At 47.5% G+C, this 26,867-nt stretch overlaps 1 protein-coding gene and 1 non-coding gene across 2 annotated transcripts; one reads left to right on the top strand and one right to left on the bottom strand.

Annotated features, from left to right (window-relative positions):
- Window positions 1–295: 295 nt before the first annotated feature.
- PDZD7 (PDZ domain containing 7) lies at window positions 296–26,709 on the top strand. The gene is made up of 15 exons (XM_035132918.3): window positions 296–748; window positions 2,939–3,079; window positions 4,300–4,474; window positions 7,823–7,999; window positions 9,520–9,667; window positions 11,057–11,117; window positions 12,273–12,743; window positions 13,640–13,825; window positions 15,780–15,937; window positions 18,483–18,574; window positions 18,818–18,909; window positions 20,142–20,213; window positions 21,173–21,760; window positions 22,761–22,861; window positions 26,563–26,709. The coding sequence occupies exons 1-15, from the start codon at window positions 556–558 to the stop codon at window positions 26,707–26,709; spliced, it is 2,802 nt and encodes a 933-aa protein (XP_034988809.1). The 5' UTR covers window positions 296–555.
- On the bottom strand, window positions 26,404–26,477 carry TRNAG-CCC (transfer RNA glycine (anticodon CCC)). Its single transcript has one exon. It is a non-coding gene; the product is annotated as a tRNA-Gly (tRNA).
- Window positions 26,710–26,867: the final 158 nt, after the last annotated feature.

Here is a 26,867-nt window from a genome sequence, read left to right as displayed (position 1 = left end):
AACATGTTATTGTTGCACCACAAACTCAAAAGAAATCCATGTAGTCATCCTAAACTTATTTACATAGAAATAAGTCCTATTTAATCCAATGGGAATTGCTTCTAGTTAAATGTGCATAGGACTTAAATTTGACTAAAGGCTTTAGGGTGAAAAAAATGATAGTACCGCTATTACTACTACTACTACTACTACTATTACAGCATACCTGTCTGGAAGGCAGAGAAGGAGCATGAATCCGAACCCATGAGAGGCAAGATGTTTTCAATGGATCCTGCATTTTAAACATAGGTGAATTTTCCTAAGGACAATCCTCAGTGGTAACATCACCATCGACAACAACAAAATGAGTCTACAAGAGGTAATACTATGATTGATGGGAACATGTCCAGCAACGGTTTCCGCTGGTGGGAAGCAACCTAAGGGGCCAAAATGTAACAAACTCACCCAACTTTCCTGAAGGAATCAGGCCCAAGCTCAGTGTGCTTCTCCAACCCACCAAGGGACACCATCCAACAGTGGGAGTCCTTCTGTGCATCACCAGCATCCTGTCCTGCCATGGCATACACTCCTGATTCATTCCAGAACGACATCATTTACCCAACTCACTCTCGGGGCTCCAGCAGTGACATCAGCACTGCCAATCGCCTCCTGCTGAGCAGGCAGAACCGGTTCATGAATGGGAACCTTCGGGACTACCGCACCTCGTCCCCCATGGGAAGAGTTATCCTCATCAATACACCCCTTGAAGGTACCGTTGGGGATGAAGGTGGGAGGTGGTGGTGTGCAAAAGATGTGATTTCTACCAACATAGCCAAGCCAGATCCTGGCTGGGTGGAGAGAGTTGGTGTCATCCTTTTGCAAAGGAGTAGAGCCATACCCAAATGGTGCTGTTTGTTCATTTCCTTGCAAGATCGGTTGCAGATTTATGAGGAAGTTGCTGTGACCCAAGAGAGCCAATTAGCGCGCACACCTCATTGCCCTGCAATTTTATATGCATTCCAGTATTAGTAAATAAGCCAATTATGTGATTAGGAAGTATCACAGTAATTAGAAACATGCATTTGTAATCTGCATAATTCCAGGAAGTAAATGTTACCTCGTGTTATATAGGATGGGTTGTTTTCGGCAATTGTTTGGTGCAAAGAAATGAGATGTTAGGGGCAGAGGTAAGAGGACATGGAGCAGTGGCAGACCTTGGGGTCTCAAAATTCAACACCCCATGCCTCTTGCCTTCCATACTACATTATAGTTGCAGTGGCCCCTATGGCACACTGAGGCTCCACGCTCAGTGCAACTGAAACGGTCGTGCTCCCTAAATTTGCCTCTACATTGAGGGGGAGAGATAAAATTGATTCAGATGGCTTCCCACAATGCTGAGCCTCAGCAAAACGGGACTTTCTACTATGCTGCCACTTTTTGATTGAGAACCAAAGAAGACACGGCATCATAGCTGCCAAGTTATCCCTTTTTTAAAGGGATTTTCCCTTATGCTGAATAGGCTTCCTCGCGAGAAAAGGGAAAACTTGGCAGCTATGCACGGCATGGGAGGTTCATGAGCAGAACTGTGGATCCTTTTTTAAACAAGGTGTATTTTAAACAGGCTCAAGCAGAGAGGGTGAGATACAGCTGGGTATACCTGTTCCAGGCCTCAGAGGGCTATGCCAGCCAAAGGGGGAGTGCCACCAGGCCTGCCAGACCATAGCTGTCAAGTTCTCCCTTTTTTTAAGGGAAATTCCCTTATGCTGAATAGGCTTCCTCGCGAGAAAAGGGAAAACTTGACAGCTATGTGCCAGACTTACACTGTTCAGGGTCTATAACTTTATTCTAACAAGACTCCTACATCAGGCCTCAGACAAGCTCTGCATGGGCCTGATTTTAATTGTGAATAGCAACCATAGGGATCATAGGGTGAGGAAGAGCTAATTTGGATCAAGGCCATGATGGAGATAGAGCTTAACACAGGCATCCCCAAACTTCGGCCCTCCAGATGTTTTGGACTACAATTCCCATCTTCCCCGACCACTGGTCCTGTTAGCTATGGATCATGGGAGTTGCAGGCCAAAACATCTGGAGGGCCGCAGTTTGGGGGTGCCTGGCTTAACACTTTCTCTGGGGCTGCCCCCCACTATTCTATTTTCCCTGTGTGGCAAAACATATAGGTGTCATTTAGAACATTTTACAGGCTCCTTGATATATAGAGGTCAAAATCTAGAGATTTAGAGGAGAAAGGGCTCCTGCCACCCCAACCCCAACCCCAACCCCCTCCAATAGACTGATCTGACTCTTCATTTGACCTTGCCCTGAACTGAGCCACTCCCATGGCTCCTATTAACATGTTGCAGTCATTTTGTTACGACCAATAGCCAGTGTCAAGATAAAAAACACCAATTACAAAATTTAAAAGCTGAGAGCAAAATAAAATAGTATAAAACCACATCCACATTAAAAAGCAGTTCTTGTTTGGGAACTCTTCTGACCTGGTGCTGGCCATGTTCCCAGGTGTGAAGGCATTTACAGTATTGCTGCCTGATAGGAGAGAGGGAGGGGGAGATGCTCGTTGCATTTGTGTTACAGTTCTGTGTATTGTAACCATTTATATTAGATAGGAAATCCATGTGTGCATTGACAGAGGAGATACCCTTTGACAAACGCTCCCATGTCTCCCTAGGAAGTAAACTGTCAGGCATTTTTTGGCATGCCCTCCAGCCTGCCTAGGTGTCATTTCTGGGTCTGGTGGACCCACAATGGTGGGGAAGAGAGGCTAAAATGCAGAGTGTAGGGAGGTGTTGCATATTCCTCTTGCAATTCTTTCTACTATCACTTTCCCAGTGTTTAGGATAGAGGATCACGGGTAGCTCCTTTTGCTGGTCATTCCAGCGCAGTGAGTGTCCTTAGTGGTGCCATTTCATAATTATATCATGCTGTATCCCCATCACAGCTAACAGTGATGAGAGTGATGCCATCAATGCCATTACGGTGGAAAAAAGCACAGATGGGAAGCTGGGCTTCAGTGTCCGCGGAGGCTCGGAGCATGGCCTGGGTATCTTCGTCAGCAAGGTGGAGGAGGGCAGTAGTGCAGGTAAGCAAAATCTCTCCAACCCTCCCAGCCTTAAAAACAGACAACAAGCTGCTCGGATGTTCTGGCCATAAAACCAGCACTTCATTCTAGTCCCTGCAACACTGGCAGAATCACCTAGACTTAAATCTTTGACAGCAAGTCATCTTCCGGTGCTGACCAGTTCTTCTTCAGGACCCAACCCATGTCTGGAGATTGCAGCCAAACCCAAGCAAAGTAATTTATTTCAGACAATGTTTATGTGTCATGTTGCTAAGTAGTTCTGGAAGCACATCAGTATAGAATTCCCTGATATCGCAAAATGTCAGATTCTCCAAAAGCCATGCATACAGGTCTTTAGAGCTCCAGTGAAGAATCAGTCTTTTAAACAAAGAGAGAAAATATGCTATCAAGGCTATTATTATTATTATTATTATTATTATTATTATTATTATTATTTACATTTATAGCCCACCTTTCCCCCAAGGAACTCAATGTGGAGTACATGATCTTCTCCCTCCTCTGAGGGGAAAGGGCCAAAGAAGGAAATTATAAAGTAAAAGGCTGTTGTTGTTATATAAATAAACTGGGAATATAAAGGAAGGGGATAGGAGAGAAAAGCTTTTACAGGAGGAAGAAGCAAATGTCTAAGGACCAAGGAGGAGAGATGAAAGAAACTTGTAGTTGTGGGAGAGGGCAGAAGTTGAGTGTGAAAGGAGACTGGGAGGAAAAATATTGTTAGGGTCATGGGGGAATAGGGAGGGGAAAAATATTTTTAAAAGTTTTTTCCACTTGGTGCCCCTGAATCAGCAAATCCTGGCTGAAATGAGGAATCCCTCACAATAACTCCATAGCAAATTATGTACTTAGCCTGAGGAAAACTGACCTATTGAACTCCTTGCCACAAGAACAATGCTGTGACAGAGTTTAACCATTTCCAAAGATGGATTAGATATCAGTGGGAAACGATGTCAGTAAATGCCAGCTGTTTGTTCCAAACTCTGCATCCTGAACCACCATTTTGTGACTGAGGTAGGCCTCAGTGGTTTTCAGCTGTTTCAAATGGGAATAGAAAGTTTGAGAAACCCTGCCTTACTCTAAAAATGTGTGCGCTATATACTTTTATATTTTGTCATTTTAGTAATACTGTGAAAAAGAAAATATTTTTAAAAAAGAAAACCAGGAAAGAGAAACCCTCACTAATCCTTAGCCCAAGTTGAGTTACCTGTATTTAATACCAACAGAACAGGCTGGGCTGTGTGTTGGAGATAAAATCACAGAGGTGAATAGTGTGAGCTTGGAGAACATTACAATGGGAAGCGCAGTCAAAGTCCTGACGGGGAACAACCGGCTGCGGATGGTCGTGAGACGCATGGGCAAAGTGCCAGGGATAAAGTTCTCCAAAGAAAAGACCACATGGTAAGCGGAACTGCCTGCTATGGTGACACCCTATTGTCAGCAGGCCCTTGGGTAACCAAAAATCACAATGTGTTGTTTGTAAGGGCCGAGGCAAGTGTGCTGGGCTCAGCGGAGCAGAGACGGTGCGATCGGGTTTCGTGAGAAGCAAGGAGATGCTATCAGGATGAACTCTGACCAGGGCGCAGGAGAGGGACGGGTCAAGGTGACCTGGGGCTACTGGGCTAAATGGTTCCCTCTGACTTAGGGCGCTTCCAGACTACTGCTGTTTCCAGGTGGGGTTCAATCACATACAGTTGCACTGCTTTGGTTGTGTTTACACCATACCTTTTAAAGCTCATTCAAAGCACGTCACCACCTTCACCAAAGAATCCTGGGAACTGTAGTCTATCCCTTACAGAGCTAGCATTCCCAGCACCCTTAGCAAACTACAGCTCTCAGAATTCTTGCAAGGGAGGGCAAGGTGCTCTGAGTGCGTTTTAAAGGTGTGTTGTGTACCCAGCTGTAGTTGACTAGGATGTCATGCAACAATCCCTCAAAACAGGGTTGCCATATTTCAAAAAGTATAATTCATGACACCCGCAAACTTTTTTTTTTTTTAGGAAGACCACAAAATTGTACAGCTTTTTAAGGAAATCACCAAACTACTTTTGGGTGGAAACCTACCCCCAAAAATAGTGATTTTAAGCTCTTGGAGGTGTTTCTTCTGCTTTTTCCATCGCATAGCCATACGTCTGGGTTTTCCCTGACATTTTGCCAATTTGGCAAAAAACAACAACCCTGGTGCCATTTTTACACCTGAAAACCAGGGTGTGTCAGGAATTTTCCTGACATATGGCAAGCCTACCTCAAAAGATCAGAGTTTTTGTATTAAGGAAAGTAACAGGAAAATGCACTGGGAAATGTGGGCTAACTCCTGCTTTTAGGTAACATTGCCAAAGCTCCCTACAGACAAATTGGGATGAATAAACAGGTCGTCTGGAAGCGCCATTAAAACAAATGGGGAAATGAGGCTGGACAGGGGCTTTGTGCATAATATGTAGATAGGAAATGAATAGTGATGAGCAGAGGGCTGGGATATCATCTGCTAATGTGAAAGAGGGAAACAGAAGAGGATGAAGGGGGCAGGCATGGGACTCTGTAAGCAGCAGGGCTGGACTAATAAACCTTTAGAGCCCCTAAGCAGTGAAAAGATTTTGGTGCCCTCATATGCACTTCAAAATCAAACAATGCTAAACTGTAAAACAACATGTTGTTTCTGGAAATGACACAAGACATGTTGAAACTAAAATACAGTAGCTTCTTTCTAGGTTTTATGATTGCAAAACTGGATAAATTTATCAAAGCTGACTTGATGAAGCACATTCGCTTCCTTAAGCAGTAGGGAAAGAGAATCAATGCCTATATTTCTCTCTCTGAGGGCTTTTTATTCATTTCAGCTGAGGAAAAAAGCATTATTCAGAGCATTCATAACCCGACCTCTACATTTGGAAGTACATATTGTATTCAGTCTTTCATTACTGTGAAAGAGCCACGACTGAATTTCATGTTTTCTGTTTCATTAAACTTCGTGACATATAACAGTAGAACTGCTGTAGTTGCCCACAAAAGATTCACGTTTGCGTCCTGAGGGTATGAGTCAACTAGCTTTTGGGAATCATGTAAATATCGCACATCAGATAAGTATGTATTATTTAGAAAATAAAATCCACTTGGTACTTCTTCACATACACTTGAAGCTAATATGAAGAGAAGTGAAATGTATCAGTTATATTGCAGTAAGTAGATACGTGAAAATTGTCTCTAAGATTCAGGTGCTGTTTCTGATGCGCTGGTCCATTTGCTCGTTTTTTCCTGATTTGCTTGCTGGACTCTGCTACTTTGTAGTTAATATCAGGCAATGTATCTTCTGCTATGCCCTCAGATCTTTTAAAATCATTCCTCAAAGTGTGCAACTGGTCTACTAATGATTGACAGGTCTGCACAGGTTTTCACATCCTTCTTAGTGGTAGCCCCTGTGATTTTGGAAATCTTTTCCCAGGGAGGTTTGGCTGGTGCTGAGCTTTTGTGCAAGCTTCGGCACACTCTTCTATTCTGGTGTATAGTGGGGGGGGTGCTTTCTGGCTGCTTTTGTTTTAGGTTATACTTGTTGGTGATTGATTATCATATTATTGTTCCACAAACTAGGCCCAAAATACAAGACCTGTGCTCCTTCACACTCCCTCTCCCTTATAGCCGCTTTTAACCGTTTGTCCTTGTTTCTATCTTTTTAAGTTATGTATGATATAATCACCTTTTAATTACTAGCTTTTATTCCTTACCTGTTTTATGTCTTATGTGTTCAGTTTATCCATATGTTTCATCTTATGCTGGTCTGTGACCAAAATAAAGTTTGATACTGATACTTGCTCTATTACATCAGCTGCTCTGAAGGGTGGGATATAAGCAGGGCCTTTTTTCAGCGGGAACTCACTTGAACTCAGTTCCGGCACCTCTCAGGTGGGTCCCATTGCAATTCTAAGAGAACAAAGGAGGTGTTCGTGTTGAGTTTCTAGAAAAATAGCACTGGATATAAGTTTCCTAAAATACAATACATCATCCGCAGATCCAGCATGGAGAGGTTCTCTTCTGAAAGCAGAAAGGCCAAGACTCAAGCCTGCTTGTTAGTCAGACACACACTTATGGAAAAGATATAGGTGGGACATAGTTGTGCAAAGCAGAGGAGGGGAGTGGACATGCTCAAAGTCTCTGTTAAAAGCATGTTCTGGAGACATGTTTTGGTATCTTGGGTGTCAGCCCTAATAAGCCCTGATTCAAATAAAGCATTGTTCCAGAGGTTGCCATATGCGAGTGTGGCTGGAGCCACCCCACATTGCTTTCATTCTCTTTCTGTCTCACACATGGACACATTTATTCTCTCTCTCTCTCTCTCTCTCTCTCTCTCTCTCTCTCTCTCTCCCTTCCTCAGCCCCACTCCCCCACATGGCAATTACCCCTAAGAGAAAAAAGCTCCCATTTGCATCCATGGAAGCTTTCCTCTAAGCCTAATTGCCACATGGGGAGAGCCATTTTTCTCAGGGTGGTAGCTGGGGTAGGTGGAAGAAGAGTGAACCCTCCCTGTGTACAAAATAAATAAATAAATCATCCTGCTCCTTAGGTCTATTCCTAAGTCTCCGTTACAGTTGTTCAACATCCAGATTGCAATTCTGGTTACGTTCTGCTCTGCCCGCCACCTATGGGCTTACTGATTTTCCAAGTTCCATTCAAAAATATTCCAGCTGTTCATGGGGAAAGGCCTGTGTAGAACTCCCAGAGCCCAGAATACTGGGTGAATTCTTTCTCTCGCCACAGGGTTGATGTGGTGAACAAGCGCCTGATTGTGGAGAGGAGTGGCTCAACGCCATCAGACACAAGCTCTGAGATTGGAAGGCGGCGGATTATACACCTGTATACCACCTCTGATGACTACTGCTTGGGTTTCAACATCCGTGGGGGGAAAGAGTATGGCCTTGGTATCTACGTCTCCAAGTAAGTCTTGAGGCTTGTCCACACTTCCACTTAAAAGCATGAGTTTGAGCGGTTTTCTGCTCACCCCACTCAGTTCACAGGGAAAACCCACTCTTTAGTGCTCCGTCAGAGCAAACATCAACCCAGAGAAAAAACCTGAATTGCCTATGTTCTAATTGAGCACTAAAGAGCTGTTTCACACTGGAGCTTGCTGCTTTTAACTGTTTTGGAGTCTTGATACCACCTTGGTTGAGTACACACCATGCATTTAAAGCACATTGCTTCCCCCAAACAATCCTGAGAACTGTAATTTATTCCTCACTGAGCTATAACTCCCAGTACCCTGAAAAATCTACAATTCCCAGGATTCTTTGGAAGAAGACATGTGCAATGTACTGTTTGTATGCAGCCTAAGCTTAGGTTTACTATCCCTGCATAATACTAGGAACCATTTCTATTAAGAAACTCCAGCCATAATGATACGATACGATTCTTTGTACATACTTTGTACATTCTTTGAAATACAGTGGTGCATTGTAGAACTTGTTTTGCTTGCTATGCTTGCTCACTCTGCAAACTGCAGAATAAACTACCAAAGCTAGCTTAAACCTCAATTATGCACATTTATTTGGATGTAAATCTTATTGAACTTAATGGATCTGTTTAAGAGGCGCTCTTTAATGCCCTTGATCCACCTTTTAAATGTAAAATTGGATTAGTTATATCATGAGGAAAAGGTAGATTTCCCCCCACTCTTTTGGTACACGGCTGTGAGTGTAGTGGTTATTCAATCTTATTTGAATTTGATACCAAATATAGATCCTTCTTTCAGGTTAATTAATCTAGAGTAAAATGGCCGTATCTTGTGTCTGTACTATTATCTTGTGTCTGCGTAGCATTTGTATGCGACCGTAGCAGCCCTCTTGCCTCTTGTATTTAGACTTTTTCAATCAAGTTTGTTCAGTCCCAAATGCATGCAGTCTCAGAGAAGCCACAGCCGTTGTCGCCTTCTGTAGCATGACCACATCATTAGATTTGATCCATGGCTTTCTATGATCTGGGGGACAAATAATCTTCAGCTCTGAATACGTTTATGGGGCTTATGCCAATCTTCCACAATTAGTTTAAAAGCTGGGTCATTTCAATAATTTACTGAGACATTGGTGAATTTATTAGAAGGAGTCGCTCACATCCTGGTTGTTACCTCCAATCTAAAGAGAAGGTAAAAAGGCTCTTCTGTTTTCAGGATCCATTCTTAACACCTCAATCTCCTTTGAGAGCCATGAGGGAAAGTGCCTTAGAGGGACATGCCTTCCAGAGTTGTTGCACCACCCTTCTTGTCATAGAATCCTGGGATTGGAGAGTTGGAAGGACCCAAAAGGTCACCAGGCCCAACCCTCTGACAGCCTCCCCCTCTCTGTTGACCAAGAACATGTTCTAGCTCCCCTTGTCCTGTTCACTTGACATGGAATGCCTTGTATACATGCCCAAAGCCTCACTGTTCCCATTAAAGAATAATCCTAATGTCGTATCATTCCCAGAGTGGATCCCGGCGGGCTTGCTGAGCTTCATGGGGTCAAGGTCGGCGACCAAGTCCTTGCAGCCAACGGAGTCAAGTTTGACGACATCAGCCATAGCAAGGCAGTGGAAGTGCTAAAGGGGCAGACCCACATCATGCTGACCATCAAGGTTAGGCCTGTGCCTTGCCAAGTGCTGGGCCAAGATTGGGATAGGAAGGGGTGTTACTCTATGGGAAGATGACCCAGTGGTCCCATTACTAGGGGAGGTTAGGGCCATGAGACGAAGTACCAATATCCTGATTGCTGGGTGTTGTCAACAGCTCCCATAGTCAGCTTCCCACAGGTGTAATCTCTTTCTCTACCTAGCCAGACATAGGATACATCCTTTCTATGGCTGAGCAGAGAGCGTGGCACCCTGGCCTAGGAAAATGGCACTTTATAAATAAGTAGGCTACAAAGGGCCAGGGAGCAAAGACATTTTGATAAAGGGCTGATCCACCCTTTTGCTTCACCCTTATTTTTGATCATAAGGTAAAGGTAAAGGGACCCCTGACCATTAGGTCCAGTCGTGACTGACTCTGGGGTTGCAGCACTCATCTCACGTTATTGGCTGAGGGAGCCAGCATACAGCTTCCAGGTCATGTGGCCAGCATGACTGAGCCGCTTCTGGCGAACCAGAGCAGCACACGGAAACGCCACTTACCTTCCCACTGTAGCGGTACCTATTTATCTACTTGTACTTTGATGTGCTTTCGAACTGCTAGGTTGGCAGGAGCTGGGACTGAGCAATGGGAGCTCACCCCGTCACGGGGATTTGAACTGCCGACCTTCTGATCAGCAAGCCCTAAGCTCTGTGGTTTAACCCACAGCACCACTTGCATCCCAATTTTTGATCATATTGTGTACCAATTAATTCCCAGGGTTTGAGAGCTGTTCTCGTTGTTCTGCAGCTGTCCCTAGCAAAAATCCGATCTTATCCACTGAACTGAAGCTCAGTTAAGCAAAATCTCTCTTTGGATTTTCCACACATCTTATGAGATCTGATTCAGTCGGTGAGATTTGTACAAGACATGGCTACAAAACAAAGAGGAAAGCTCTTGGATCAGAGCAAATTAACTGGTATAAAATGCAATCAAAATACTGCTCAAGTGGAAAGAAAGTAAAAAACACGGGTCAAGCAAAAGTGTTGATGAGCCCTTAGGAAGTGGTAGCTGCTAAAGGTAGAAAGCAGAGCCCTCCATTTCTGCTTAATGTGTCCCGAAAAAGAGGCCATGCCCTCTATGAAGTTGCTTGCCAAAGCAGCAGCACTGAACTCTCTTCCTTGCTGCCTTCCATGAGGCCCAGCAACTCCCTCCCCAAGACGCTGTGGGACCCAGACTCTTGAGACTTAGCAGATTCAGTTTCAGCTGGGAAGGGACCTGGCAGTGTGGGATGCATTATTTATCAAAGTGTCTTTCCGCCTGGGATCGGGTTAGCCTCTGAAGACACCGCTCAGTGCTGGGCAGGCAGCAAATGATCCCATGACGTGTTGTGTCTCTCTTCTGTGCTTTCCATCTAGGAGACGGGGAGGTTCCCTGCATACAAGGAAATGGTGGCTGAGTATTGCTGGCTCAACAGATGTAAGACACAAATGCACGTTTTCTGTCTATGTTAATATGCTGGATGTTGCTTTGCTAAGGATGAGTAAGGAGTGCCTGAGCATCCTGCAAGCAAATTGCTTTCCCTCCTTGCATTTCAGAAACTAATCCTGCTTTCTCCCTCACCCTTATGTTTGGGCTGTTTGCAAAGAACACAGTGTCATCAAAAAACGAAACATGCAGAAAGAGTATCCCAGGAGTGGGTGCTGTGCTGCACAGACCAATGCTGATGGAGCTCAAATTCCCTCCTCCCAGTGGGCATTTTCACCCTTAAGGACGTGCTTGCAATAGCATAGATCTATGAGTCTGTTGCACAAAGAAAGAAAAGAGCAATTCAGAGGAGCACAGGAAGCTGTCTAATACTGAGTCAGGACATTGATACAGTGGTACCTTGGTTCTCAAACTTAATCCGTTCTGGAAGTCCATTCCAAAACCAAAGCGTTCCAAAACCAAGGCACGCTTTCCCATAGAAAGTATTGCAAAGTGGATTAATCCATTCCAGACTTTTAAAAACAACTCCTAAAACAGCAATTTAACAATGTACTGCAGTCACACAATCAAGCAAAAGCTGCAAAAACAAAAACGCAAAATAAATAGCAAAAACAGACAGACCTCAGTGTAACTCTCAAAACGGAAGTGTGGCACTCAAAACGGAAGCATAACACTCAAAACAGAACATGTTCGGCTTCCGAAAAAGTTCGCAAACCGAAACACTTACTTCCGGGTTTGCAGTGTTTGAGTTCCAAGTTCTTTGAGTACCAAGGTGTTTGAGAACCAAGGTACCAATGTACATCTAACTCGGTATCAGGTGGGTATCCATGGCACACTCATAATCTTATTCCACCCAGCAATAATAATAGCAGTGCTTGAACTATCTGGCACAACAATTGGGGTTGGGTTTTTTTTTTCCCAGATACAAAGTTGTAGCGCATTCCTTGCTGTGGAAATGCAATATTCCCACAACAAAAGCAATGAAAGTCATTTGGCCTGCATGCAATAATGGGTAGCTTCTGTGCATTTATTGTACTAACATGGATTGTCAAAACAGGAAAGACTCCTATAATGCTCATTCTCTCTCTCTCTCTCTCTCTCTCTCTCTCTCTCTCTCTCTCTCTCTCTCTCTCTCTCTCCATACAGTGACCAATGGCCGGTTGCAGGAGCTGTCCCAGACCTCGGAATCCAGCTCCTCTGCATCATCTTACTCCTCAGGGACCCCCTTCAGCTCCATGAATGGCCTATTCATGGCCCCGATCCCCAGCTCAGTAGCACAGAGTTGCATGGTGGATGTTGGCATCTCTGCTGAACTGCCAGTCCAGAGACACTCCTTGGAGAGAGCAGAGACCGCCATGCAGACTGATCCGCTGTCGGACGGCGCCTCCTATTCGGGGAGCCTGGTGATGGAGACCCGACGGGTTGTGGAGCCCATGAAGATCCTGAAAGACACCGCCATCCGCACCGAGAGCCTCAAAGAGTCCTTCCGCTTGAAGAAGCACCGGCCCTTTGCCAGCAGAGAGACAACAGACCCCTCCCCTAAAACTGCCCTCCTTCTGGCACTCAGCCGTCCACGACAGCCCATCAAGAGATCGCAGAGCTATCTGACCATTTGTGGTAGGCGCCAGGGGATCGTTATTCTTACCATTCTTACCATGGTTCATGGAACCTGCAACAGGATTCCAGGCACTCCATTCCAGTCGCCCTCCCCATACCCCGTTTCCCCCCAGGAAGCATTCCATGCACACTGAGCATGCTCAGTCTTTATTGGGCTGCTGGGGTGACTGTTTTGACTACATAAATGCTGAGAGAATTGAGTTTGCTGCTGCTGTTATCATCATGATCATTATAGCAATAATAGCAATAATGTAGTGTAAATCGGGGGGGGGGGTGTTGCAGTTTTTGAATTCTAACATTTCCCTCCCACCCTTTCATTCTACATTAATGCAACATTATTTTGATGTCAAATATTAAATGTGGACCCGGGAATTAATTTTATGGAGGAAGGAGAGAGGGATAAGGCAAAGAGAAGAGGATTGGACAAATTTGTGGAAGATAAGTCTCTTAATGGCTACTAGCCACAATAGCTGTGTTCTGCCTCCACTGTCAGAGACATTATGCCTCTGAATATCAGCTGCTGGGAATCACATGTGCTCATGTCCAGCTTGCAGCCTATCCATAGGGATCTGATTGGCCACTTCTCTACTCGGGAGTTCTGAAAATGTACCTTATTGCTGAACAGGCCTGGCTCTTAATATGTAGGCAGAGAGGAGAAAATCCCATGGAGCATCTGAAAGACACTGGTCTGTGCATCTTGTTCCATCATGCAGAAAGTTTCTGGCCCGTATTTAACAGGCAGAGTCAGAAAGTTACATAATCAGATACCTTTTCTTCTCCTTCTTAAAATGGTACCCACAATACACTGTCAATGGGGCTAGAGTGGGGTAGGATCAGATTTTGGGTTATCCCACAGCTATGATCTTCAGGTATGACTTTTTGGATTCTTGCCCCAGAGGAGAAACGCCAGAGGAAGAAAGATAAGCCGGTCTCCTCAGAGAAGAAGGCCACGCTCCAGCGCTCCAAAACCCTCATGAACCTGTTCTTTAAAACCACCCGGACAGGGAAGCCAAGCTCGGCAGCTGGGTCACCAGAGACACAGAGGCGGTCCAAATCGCCAGCGCGGTCTGATGGCGAGAAAGGTAACAAAAAGATGTCCTGTTTCTAGCCTCCTCCAGAGAGCACAGTCCTCTGGCTCTGGAATCTGGGCCTGCTTCATTGTAATTTTGCGCATGGCAGCAAGGTCCACTGAGATTTTTGGTGGGGAGAAGCGAACCTTTAACTCCAAGGCTTTCCCCTTTTATTGGGCAGGGACAGAAGCAGGGAGAGTAATAGATTGTCAAGTGTGTGAGCATTTCCCATCACAGAGTTATAATTCCCAGTGACCCTTAACAAACTACAATGCTCAGAAAGGACAAGAGTGTGTTTTGAATGTGCTTCAAAGCTATAGTGTGCGCATAGCCTGAATGTGATTGCCAGCCAGCAGGCAGCGGAACCAATCGCCATTCCTATTTATATCAACAGCTGAGCTGGAGAATTTCTGTTCCTTTCTTGGCTGTCCATTTCTCTCCGCAAACCATGACCAAAAGAGAAGGCCCCAGGATCTGGCCTAGCCAAGATTAGGGGGCCATTTTACCAGGTGGACATAGACTGGGCTGTTGGTTTGTTTACTAGAGTACTGAGAAACAGAATATTCCATTTTGTGCTAAGGGATTTTCCATTTGGCCTTTCATCCTTTCTACTGGTTGGGAGGTCTTGCCCCAAGCAACAAGGGAGCACAATGGAAGTGCATTTGCCAAATGCTGATGCTTTGATCTGAAGCAGCTAGAGCAGGAGTCTGTCTACAGGCAGGAAGGTGGCCAGGGTCCGTCTGCTCAGGCCCTGCTCCATGCTCTTGTCTAGTTATTTTACCTGTCTGGGCTGGGTCCTTGAAGTGCAATAATACACTTTGGCCACACCCACCACTGGTATGTGGACCCTGGAAGGTTTGACCATGAGGGAATATGGTCTTTTTCAGGCATCTTTTTTTATTGCACATCTGTGATTATTTGTGCTCATGATGCTATTGGGGCAGTCATACACCCTTCTGCTTTTGCTGCTGTTTGTACTTGTGAAGGTCCAAGACGTGCATACTGCTTTGTGCAGTCAGTACACATTCTGTAACTCTCTGCTGAAATCCTGTAACTTTTCACACCACAAATGTTTGGAGCAGGGGGCATCATTTCACTTGTGTTGCACTGGACGCTAATGTGCCCCTCCATATGGTAAGAATGCATGAACATTGGGGAAACATCGCAGAACAACTAAGAAAGCAGAAGGATGTGTGGGTTGCCCGGTATAAACCCATCACTAATGCACAGTTATTCCACCGTGACTGGTTGAAGAACACACACATAAAACAATCTGTAGGGGGCAGTAGGTGGTATAGACAGCATTGCCTGCCCTGGGCCTGTGATGCAGACTACAGCAGGCTGTCAGACTTGCACAAATTGTGAAAAAACGCTTCCCCAAAAGGCAGACTGTCGGTACAGTTTTCCTTTTCTCCCTTTTCATCAGACGGAGCAGAGACCAGTCCACAATGGCTACTGCTTCCCTCCAATTTGCCCTTCTCCACTACAGATTCCAAACTCTTTGTCTTTGCTCTTTCTTCCCATCTCACCCTCTTGCCTGCAGTTAGCGTCGTGCAGAAGATTGTCACCCGCACTCTGAGACGGGGTAACTGAGCAGGAAGGCATGCTGTGCCTTGGCCAACAAGCATGTAGCTTCGCGTGAGCATGCCTTTGGAAACCCATGCATGTGTGTGTTGTTGTGTTGGTATCAATTGCCACTTCTTCACGCCTTTCCTTTCTCAGCTGTGAATGTACAACACCTGAACATCCCACATCCAAATCCAGCACCCTAACCATCTTCATCTGCACTGGGGTGCTTGTAGGTGCAGAATAACTTGCATGTTGCAATGCCACTCGTTACCCACAGACATAAGATTTCAAGTGCATGCGTACATTTCAGGCTTGTGGTTCCAGGGGGCTCATGGCCTCATGCTTTGTTATTCCTGGATTATGTTTTTGCACTGACTTTCTGTGGTGCCCCTCCCAGAAAAAGGCCGCTTTTTCCCCTCCTTGGGCTCCTCTCCCCAATACAATGGCACGGAGCGCAGCAAAGTCACCGAGAGCCACCTGCTGCTCATTGAAGACATGGCCAGGAAGCTGCTGATGGAGGATGAAGTGGCAGCTGTGCTGAGACACTGCACTCGGGTAAGGAGGGAGGACAACTGCCATGTGTGCCACGGGGCCTGAATGGATCGATCTCTCCCTTGATTGTGAAATGTCTTGCAACGACTTATGATCTATAGTTGCCTCACTCTGCCTTCAGTTATGTTTGTACCTCTCTTCCGTAAGGCTGTGCTTTAAAGCGTCCCTTTGTCCTGTTGCTGACAGGCTTCCCAGAAGCACCAGGTTGGTGACTATTGTGCCAAACAGGACAATTAACAGGATAGTCCAACATGAGGCTCTTACATTTTGTCTCACTCTGGCACATGGTTTGGCAGGCTTTGGTCCACACCCCTTGCATTCATTTAACTAAGAGTCTCTCATTTTGCTTTAAGTGTCATGGCTTCCCCACCGAAGAATCCTAAGATTTGTGATGTGTTAAAAATCTTCAAACAGTTCTTGGCTCCCTTAACAAACTACAGTTCCCAGGGGAGAGAGACGACTCTTAAAGTGGAGTAAGAGTGTTTGTGGCCACAGTTGGTTTGCTTGCTATAATTTTTGCTTTTATTTGGAGCCTGTTCTGTGCAGGCTTAGGGTGCAAATGTGGTAGGGCAAAGCAGGCATTGGCATTGGCAACCAAAATGGTCAAAGGCCTGGAAACGATGCCTTATGAGGAACGGCTTAGGGAGCTGGGTATGTTTAGCCTGGAGAAGAGAAGGTTAAGGGGTGATATGATAGCCATGTTCAAATATATAAAAGGATGTCATATAGAGGAGGGAGAAAGGTTGTTTTTCTGCTGCTCCAGAGAAGCGGACACGGAGCAATGGATTCAAACTACAAGAAAGAAGATTCCACCTAAACATTAGGAAGAACTTCCTGACAGTAAGAGCTGTTCGGCAGTGGAATTTGCTACCAAGGAGTGTGGTGGAGTCTCCTTCTTTGGAGGTCTTTAAGCAGAGGCTTGACAGGCATATGTCAAGAATGCTTTGATGATGTTTCCTGCTTGGCAGGGGGTTGGACTGGATGGCCCTTGTGGTCTCTTCCAACTCTATGATTCTATGATTCTATGTCTGGCAATCCAACCTTCACTGCAGCTTTGAAGGTCATACATACCCCCCCCCAAACACATCAAAGGCAAAAACCAGGATGCCATCTTCCCTTTTTTTTTATCACGAGAGGACAGTGGCCATTTTGGGGGCTTTGATCTTGCACCATTTTGCACTGCAATCCCCCACCACCACCAAAAAAAACTCAGTGCTTTTTGGGCATGGGGTGCCATGCAAGATGGGGGGGGATCGCTGTGCATAATTGCATGAGATCACAGCACCCAAAAAGCCCAATATCCTCTTGTGAGAACAAAATGTGATGTCCTGGTTTTTCTGGGACACTTGCAGGATATGGAATGTTTGCCCTCACCAGTTTGGTACCTCCCACTTCTCACCATTCCTGTTGGCCTTTGATGTGCCACTAGAGGGAGCTCTGAGCTAGCACATTGTTGAAACTCATTCCCAAGATTGCTTCTGGGAAGCCCAAGGAAGAGAGGGGGGCACTAATCTCTGTGCAGAGAGGAACAAATGAAACTAGGACAGGGGGAGGATTGCTTGATAGCCTGATGGCAGCAGCCACCCTGAAAGTGGTTTCTTTTTGCTAAGGCTACTAAGGGCAGGATTACTTATCGCTTATCAGGAATCCCGTAAGCTAATAAAGACTTCCACCTACAAGCATGCAATTCAGCCCTAGGCATATTGAATTGTGTTCACGGTGTGTGTGTGTGTGTGTGTGTGTGTGTGTGTGTGTGTGTGTGTGTGTAGGTCTAGGACTGCGACCTTAAAATGCTTTATTAAAATGTTTTAGCATTCTGATTAAAATGCTCAGTCTGCAGATAGGTCCACTAAGTATTTTCTTAGATTTTCCTGTCAAGGGTCACACTCTCTTGGGAGTAATCTGTTGGGGGCCACTTACAAATGGTGGGCAGCGCTGAAACCACCAATGGGAAGAAGCAGAGCCCAATGTGGGGTGGCTACCTGCCCATTTTCTTGCGCTCTTTCTGTAACACCAGCACCACACTGTTATCTCTGACATGCCTTGTTCTCTGTCTCCCTTCCCAGCCTGACTCTTTTCAGAAGGCTGAACTGATTGCTTGCAGAGGGCTGGGGCCACACATTGCCCACCTGAAGCCAGGATGAGGCATAGGAGTCCAACTTTGGGTCAGGGAGGGGGAAACCACCTGTGGTCTGGGGCCCAGTTTTGGCCTGCCAGGCCTCCCCATTTTCCCCAAATGAACACCTACCTCACATCCGGTACAGCTGAAGATTCCAACAGAAAGCCGGATTGAACCCCCCCACAAGCCATCCGTTGATGCCCAGGCAGTTCAATCCTGCTTATTCTGGGAGAGAGTTCGTTACAGAAAGCAGGATTAAACTCCCCACCCATCAACTGAGCCTAGAGGAAGATGACCTTCCTTTTGAGGGAGCTGAGCAACAAAGAGTAGTAACAGGGATCAGGGTATCTGCTGCTGCTTCAAACTGAATAGCAAGATGGGGCTCCCATTTGATTTCTGCTGATGGTTACTTTCCCCCCCAACACACAGTACATCCAAGAAAGTGGGGTGGAAGATCTGGTGAGGCCACTCCTGGCGATTCTCGACAGGCCTGAAAAGTTGCTTCTCCTCAGAGATATCAGGTAGGAACGGGAAGCAATAAACTGTGGGAGGCTGAACTGCACCGCTAAACTCAGAGGGTGGGGAGAGGGAGTACAGGATGGAAGTGTACATCATCCCAGCCTTGTCCAGGGTGCCCATTGCTACCTTCTGGTACTCTGGTAATTTGCCATGTTCTTCCCCCAAAACAGCTGCATTGCATGAGCAGAGAGTTGAGCCACCAGACACCAATGAGTCTTCTCTCCCACTTTTTAATTTTTTTAAAGGAGTGTGATCACCCCCACGGATCTGGGCCGTTTTGACAGTATGGTTGTGCCGGTGGAGCTTGAAGCCTACGATGCCCTGAAGAGCAGAACAGGTGGGGAAGGAACCAGCAAGGATCACAGGTGGAAGAAGGAGGAGGACACTTTCCCTCTCCCACCTACTGGGGGGGGGAGGGCTTGCCAAAGGTCTCTTTCATTTTATGGATGCTAGAAGCAGTTGGTGGAAAACATTCCTATTCAAAAGGATTGCCACAAGAAAAGGATCGTTTCAGTCTATTTATTTGTCCTGAAAAGAAAGCAAATGGGGTGAGATGGGGAGAGCTCAGCTGAATCAACATTTCTTGCAAACCACCTGAATATTTATTCCAAATGACTGTTGGTTTTTGTGCTCAGTTCTCCTTGGCACCAAGAGACAAAATCATGGGCAAAGCCAGGATTTATGTTGGGGGGGGAGGGGCAGGCTTCATGTTAGGGGGCAGAAACTTAGTTACATAAGTATTTTTATTGATTTACTTGATTTGGGGGGGGCAGCTGCCCCCCTGCCCTCCTTGGCTACACCCATGGGCAAAATGGATGTAGTGCCATTCATGCAACTAGCAATTCCCCCGTGCTATGTGAGAAAAGTGACAGTGGACCCTTTGACTATCTAGGGGCCCCAGCCAATCCCTTGGCTTGTCAGTCTCCACTGCCAGTTGTGTCTTCAACCTATGCTGAGTGCCAGCAACCAGGGCGATCTCAAGCCGGTCAGGTGCCCTGGCGCTGAGGCGCGGAGATCACTCCGGCGCGCCCACCCTCGCAGCACGCAGCACTGCTTCGTCACGGCTTCATCACGCAGCGCCCCCCCTGCCAGCCCGGCGCCCTGGCGCCCCGCGCCACCGGGACTACACCTAGAGCCGGGCCTGCCAGCAACTGAGCCTGGAGATGTGTAAAGCAGGGAAGGGAAACCTGTGGTTTAGCTCCCAAGATCCCAGATCCTTGGCAACGGTGGCTGAGTCCAACAATATCTGGAAGGCCTCCAGTTCCCCCATCCTTAATGCAAAGTACGAGGGAGTTTCTGAACATGTGCAAAGCACATCCTCCTTCATCACAGAGTGTGAGCTTAGCTTTGTGTATACAGTATATACAAACAGAATACTCTCCTGGGAGTAGGGGGAATAAGCCTTCTGTAGAAAAAGGCCTGACTTCCAAAGCCCCGGAAGCTCCTTTTTCTCTAGAAATTAACCTCCGAGGGGAAAGTAGCCAGGAAGAAGGGCTGGCCACAATGCCACCCAAGATCACTGTGCAAAAGAAAATGAAGCTCAGTTCTTCCACCTTTCCCTCTTCACAGTGAGGTCACCTGCTCTCCGCCCAGCACAGCAAGAAACACCTCCCAAGAGACATCTCATCACCCCAGTGCCTGGTGAGTCCCCAGCCTTCATCCTTGTGGTCACACACACACACACCGTGCTTAAATGTAGCCCCCCAAAATATTGTACTTAGGAATAGATGTGGGGGGGAAAGACTTTGAGTTTGAGTTTGGGAGTGAGTTATAATACAGATAGCATGAATGTACACATTTCATTTCATTTCATTTGCAAGATATGTTCTAGTTGCAGCGTTGGGGTTTCTGCAAAATGTGGGGTGTGTTTGGCAAAGGAGGGTGTCGGGCCCAAATATCTGGCACCTCTGGTTCAGTTAACTCAGGCAGCAGGGCTGGTGAAAATCTTCTGTGAGCCACTGCTCTTAGGGAGAGATGGTGCTCAGCAAAGAGGGGGACCATTGGACTGACTTGTTTAAGCCAGCTCCTTACCTAGGAACCATGAATGGCACATAGGTATTATGGTAACCAATGGGAAAGGCCATATTTGTGATACACACACACACACACACAACTCCAAAAAAATCTCAGCAGAGGAAGAGCAGTCAAGACAATTAACCATTTCTTTCTTATTCAGTATTGTGTCATTAACTCAAAATGTTCTGTTTTGAACAAGGTTGAAGTTGGTTGCAATTTCAGAAATCCTTATCTGCATGGAAGTTCCAGGGCAACCAAGGAACTGGGAACTATTAGCCAACTTCAACCACACATTTCCACAAGTTAGGGACAGAGGAAGGTGTAGAAACAGCTTGCTATTGACTGGAAGCAGCTCTCAAGAGTGTCAGGCAGGGGACATTCCTACCCCTACCGAGAGATGCCAGGGATTTCACCTGAGACCTGCATGCAGAGCAGATGCTCTCCCACGGAGCTACGGTTCCTTCCAAGTTCACTTCAGGCATTCAGATATTAGACCCATCTCACCTAGTCGCTTTCCCTTTTTCTGAGGATTGCTAGGACAGGGCTGTTCGGGTGGTGGTCACAACCTGTGACTCTGGTTTCAGATTTCCGGGGCAGCTTCCTCCTGAAGCCAGTGACCAACGAGAAGGGAGAGGAGGCTGAGGAAGCAGCAGCAGCACTGAAAGATAGGATGAAAGGCCTGCAGCTCTCGTCCAGCCCTAGACGGACTCACCCCCGAGGCTATACCCCTCTTCCCGACGTGCCAGTGGATGCCTACGCCTCCCACAGCAGCTCCGCCTCAACTGCTGGTGGCGGTGGGCAGCCCCACTGGTTCCTAAGCAAGCCCGCAAAAATGTCAGCGAGCCCCATGCGAGCAGCACCCCCTCGGGAAGAGGCAGGGCAACCCCAAGAGCAAGGGGACGGGCGGCCTGGCCGAGGGAGGCCTCGTACGCCCAAGTCAAGCCATGGCAAAGCCACAGTCTGGGGGCCACATGGGGAAGTCCAGCCTGCCAAGGATACCCTATACTCTGCGGTCAACAGGCCCCGAAGAGGTAGGCCCCAGCTGAAGCAGCTCTTCAAGGACGCCCCAGCCGCTGACCAAGAGGGCCTGCTCCAAAATGGCCCCAGTGATGCCCTGGAGGAGGAATATGAGCTGCTGACGGTCAACCTGTCCAAGAGCAAACAGTCTCTGGGTAAGTTAAAGGCACCGCTGACAGCCCTGGAAATGGAAGCAAAGGTCAAAGCTCTTCCTCCTGGGTGATTTGTGTACAGCTAAGGAAACAGTTCTCAACTCTCTCCCTCTAAGGCGAGGAATCTCAGGCTACCGAAAGGAATAGATCTGAGATTTCAGGCTTCAATTCATTGGAGGGGGGGAGGGTCACATACAGATAGCCCTTCCTGTCACCTCCAGTGAAGTGGATAGCGGCTACAGACTTCCTTCAGTTTGGGAGAAACATTGCAGTGGTTTGCCACCCAGGTTGCTTGTGTTCCCCTGTGGTGGCCTGGACTGTACTTCACATTCCCCTAGAACAGGAGAAAAGAGATTGGACTCGACTCCCATCAGCCCCAGCTAGTGTAGCCAATGGTGGAGGAGGACAGGAGCTGTAGTTCAGTAACATCTGGAAGGCTGAAGGACCTCTCCTTCTCCTGCCCAAGGATGACAATGGAAAGTTCAGGAACCTCTCTGATTTTTCAGCAGGACTACCCTGCTTTGGTAAACAAGGTGGTGAACACCCGTTTAGAATTAGGTCTCATCCACACCACTCATTTAAAGCACTGTTATGCCACTTTTAACAGTCACGGAGAAGTCCAATTGCTGTGGGGAAAGAGAAACATGTCTTTTGCTTCCAGCAGCAAAACCTTTTGGCTTGGTCCTGCTACTTCACAAGGTCAGGACATTATGCAGGGATCGTGGCAGAGGCTGTTATGCTGTGCATGAGTATAAGGCAGGCTGGTTTACACCAAATTGGAAGACCGTGTGCCTAAGGAGACTGCAGGCCTATTGCTTGCTGAGTTGCCAGCAAGTGAAGCATGTGCGCCACTCTCTGGCGCGACCTGTTGTTCTAGGCTGTTGGTACACCTGGTGCTCCTGTTCTGCAGACAGGGAGGATGGTATTAGCAATGGATTGTATTGGCTCAGCCACTTTTCCAACTTACTACTGAGTGCTCACAGAAAACTATTTTGTTTTCCAGGGATCAGTATTTCCGGTGGGATAGAGTCCAAATTGCAGCCAATGGTGAAGATTGAAAAGATTTTTCCGGGGGGAGCGGCATCCCTGAGCGGAGAGCTGGAGGTAAGCAGAGCAGCAAAGAAAGGCCGACTTTCAGTGGCACCAGCTCCATACAGAGGCCAGGTACCCACAAACCTTCCTTGTTTCTCTACTTAGCAGCTGAGTATTATGCTCAGCCCATGGCCCACTCGTACACCCAGAGCAAAGCACTACTCAGTTATGGATGGTCTGGGCCAGCCTATCTCAACCTTGGGTCCCTAGCTGTTATTGGACTACAACTCCCACCGTCCCTAGCTAGCAGGAACAGTGACCAGGGATGGTGGAAGTTGTAGTCCAACATCTGGGGGCCCAAGGTTGAGAAAGTCTGGTCTAGAAAGCCAATGTAGTGTGTGCTCTCCGTGTTACTGGACTACAACTCCCATCAGCCCAAGTCACCATGGCTCAATGCAGAGCAGAGGACAACTCTAGCAGAGCTAGCAGAGCTAGCAGAGCAACTAGCAGAGCAGGCAGCAATCTCTCTCCTTCCCTAATCCCTATACTCTCTACAGTCTGTTCTTCCCCTCTCCTCCTCCTCCTATCAAAGCAGCCTGTCCCTCTGCACCACTGTTCATGCAGCCTTAATCCTATGCAAGCTTACTCAAAAGTAACTCCTCCTGAGAGAAAGGGAGCTTAATCCCCAAAGATGAACAGGGCTGCAGCTTCTGTGTGGAATTGCGACACATAGAACCTACTAAATTTACTTCTCTGTTCCTATTGCTATGAATTAATAAATTGCTTTCAATGCAAGCACACTTTTACTATACAACTGAAAAGGACTGCATAGAGGAAGTTTGTAGGATCTTGCTGTTTGTAGGATCTTGATGAAACCATTGTAATCTAAAAAGCATGGTGCATAAGTGGGACTAATGTGGAAGGAGTAAAAAAAGAGAGACAGAGAGATTTCAGCCAGTCAAATCCATATACAGGAAGGTAATATAACAACCCTACAAGTGTGCCATATCATATTCCTTTGCCAGGGAGGGAGACATTCATCCTCAAAGCCTGGATCTCTTTATTCATTAATCAATGACGTTTTTATCCCACTTTTTGGTCCCAGTATGAGAACGCACCAGGTGATGCTAGCAAAAGAGGATTTTCCCATAATCCACAACTAGGGTTCAAGGCATCTCTACAAAACAGACCCACCTTATTCCAGAGTATTTACCGTATGTCTCTGAGTCCATCACCACAGGACTGGGATGGGATCACTAGATCACAAGCAGGGGAATCCCAAGTGAGCCACACTCATCCCTGTGTTTGCGAAAGAGTGATCAAAGCTTTCTCAGGAGCCACCAACTCACATTGAGCCAGCCAATCTCCTGGCTTCCAAACAAAAGAGTGTGCCATGGTGGCCATACCAGGAATCTGGCCCCCACCCTGCCCAGTTACATTGCCCCTTCCATGGCAAAGGGGTTGTGCCTCCCATCTGACATCCCCACAGCCCACACTCCCTGCGCGGTTTCGCCCTTATAAGACACCCACCCCCTCCCCACCAAGTAAACGCTCATTGTGCTTTGTCCTATAATGAGGCTGAGGGCCCCAGCGGCAGGCATACACACCCCATTGTGCCATTCAGGGTTCCCCACGGTTCAGGGCGCTGTGCGGCATTTCACAAGGCCTGAGTAATGAGGCCGGGCGCTGACAAAGAACCATTGTGGGCCTTGGCCCGCCCGCCCACCAGGCAACTTTTCATCTGTCCCTGGGAGCAGCTGTAATTAGATTTCCCCCTCGGTGGCCTCTTCGCTGAGGGGAGGGCAGGCCCAGATTGCCAGGTGGCTGGGGGGGGGGAGCCTAATGGTCCCCCAGGTTGCTGTGGAGGGGAGAAATAAATGGTTAATGGCTGGCTAGAGGCACAGGTGACACTCCTCTGCGATATTTATGGAGGGCTGCTGGTGGTGTTGACCTAAGGCTTGCCAGTTTCTTCAAAGCTCCCTTCTCTGTGGCCAGACCACTTCCCTGCCAAGCCCAGAAACAGGAATCTCTCTCTCCGGCTTAGCTTTTGCATTACTGCTATACACAGGTATCCTGCTATTCTGCTAACTTAGGATGTAATATCCAGCTCGGCATTGTCGCTTGACACATTGCTGAACTATGGGACTCTCTCCAACCGGAGGCTGTGATGGCCACCAGTTGGGATGGCTTTTAAAGACAACTCAACAAAACCAGTGGCTACAAGCCACAGTTAGAGGCTGTTGTGGTTCTCAATGCCAGTTGCTGTAAATTTCAAGAGGGGAGAGTGCTCTCACCTTTGGGTCCTCCTTGCCATTTTCCTACAGGCATCTGCCTGGCCACTATGAGAACAGGATGAGGGGCTAGATGGGCCTGATCCAGCAGACTGTTCTTATGTTCTTGTGGCATTGCTGAGCATCTGCTAAGGTCCACATCTGAACAGGGGATCCACTGCCAATCTCTGGAGCATGGGTAGGCATACTAAGGCCCGCAGGCCAGATCAGGCCCAATTGCCTTCTGGATCTGGCCCATGGACGGTCTGGGAATCGCCGCGTAGAACGCCAGCGTGCGCGTTCTCTCCCTCTCCCGGCAGTGGCGCCTCCTCCCTCCCTCCTCCTGGCTTCTCCCCGCCCTGCCTAGAGGAGGAAGGAGGTTGGGCTTTGTTGGTGCCAGCAGCAGCAGTGTTCGAATGGCCGCAATTTTAAGCAGCCCCTCTCCAGAGCCCTTTCGTGCGCTGCTCATCATCCTGCCTCCGCCAGCCCCTCCCACTTGCAAGACACAGGTAAGCAGCCACTGGGGCTCGTGGTGCTCTTGCATCATCCCCCCCCAAATATAGTCCAGCACCCCCCAAAAAAGGTCTGAGGGACAGTGGACCAGCCCCCTGCTGAAAAAAGTTTGCTGACCCCTGCTCTGGAGCCTCCTGGAGATACTGTTCCTCCTTCTTGTTGTTACTTCCTGTTTTCCTCCCCTCTTCAATCTCCTGAGCAGTGCAAAGAGCAAGAGCAGTCACTTCTGCACACCTTGCAATGGGCAAGCCGTGGTGCCCATTGAAGGAAGTGGGAGAGGCAAGTCGTTGGGCAGCAACAATTGCAGTGAGAAAGGGGTCTTGTTCAGGGGAAGGAGCTCACCGAGGGCATCACATCCAAGGAACCAGCACGGAAGAATATGTGCAGTGTTCTCCAGCCTGTTGCTCGCTAGATGTTTGGGATTACAATTCCCACCCACCAAGATGGCCAATGGTCAGGAATGATGGAAGCTGTATTCCACAACATCTGGAGGACACCATGTTGGCTGATCCTGTTTTAGACTGTAATATCCTTCAGCCCCAGTCAGCATGCTAGCTGGGGCTGACGGGTGTAGCCCAAAACATCTGGATGGTTAAGGAAGGCCAGAGTACCAAGGGGCATAGCAAAGATGGAGCTGCTTACACAAGTGAGATACAAGAAAGGTAGTCCAGCTGAGGGCTTGTCCCATGCAGCATCACCATAGCTAAGACAGCTTGGTTCCCATGTATATTTGGCGACTCTAGCTCTGGAGTGTAACTGTACCTACCATGCTTCTGCTCTAAGGAAGAGCTCCCTGGCAAATTTCAGACAGGGGTCTTTCCCAGCCCTACCTGAAGATGCCAGGGATTGAACCTGGGACCTTCTGCATGGGAGGCAGATGCTCTGTCGCTGAGCTACAGTCCTTCCTCTTGAGCTACATCTCTTCCCCGATATAATACATATAGGAATACTGAGCCTCCCTTTCTAACTCCTTTGGGGTTTTTTTGCTAGGCGGGCCAAGAGCTGATTGCAGTGGAAGGGGAGAGTTTGCAGAACGTGACCCACCAGCGAGCTGTGGACATCATCCGCCAGGCCTATCGCAACAAAGCCAAGGAGCCCATGGAGATTGTGGTGAAGGTGCCGAAGAGAGCCAGGTAATGCTGTGGACAAAGCGACATGTCCTGAAGAACGTGGCCAGCCCAGGCCTTCGAAGTGGCTGCAAGCCCCCATTGTCAGCAAAGGACCTGTTTATGATGGCTGCCTATTGCTCAGACAGGTAGTGGTACCACTGAAGCAAACTACTGGCTAGGTGAGTA

This window comes from Zootoca vivipara, chromosome 5 (assembly GCF_965207765.1).
Source record: "Zootoca vivipara chromosome 5, rZooViv2.hap1.1, whole genome shotgun sequence".
Classification (NCBI taxonomy): domain Eukaryota; kingdom Metazoa; phylum Chordata; class Lepidosauria; order Squamata; family Lacertidae; genus Zootoca; species Zootoca vivipara.
This window is presented reverse-complemented; position numbering and strand designations above follow the sequence as displayed.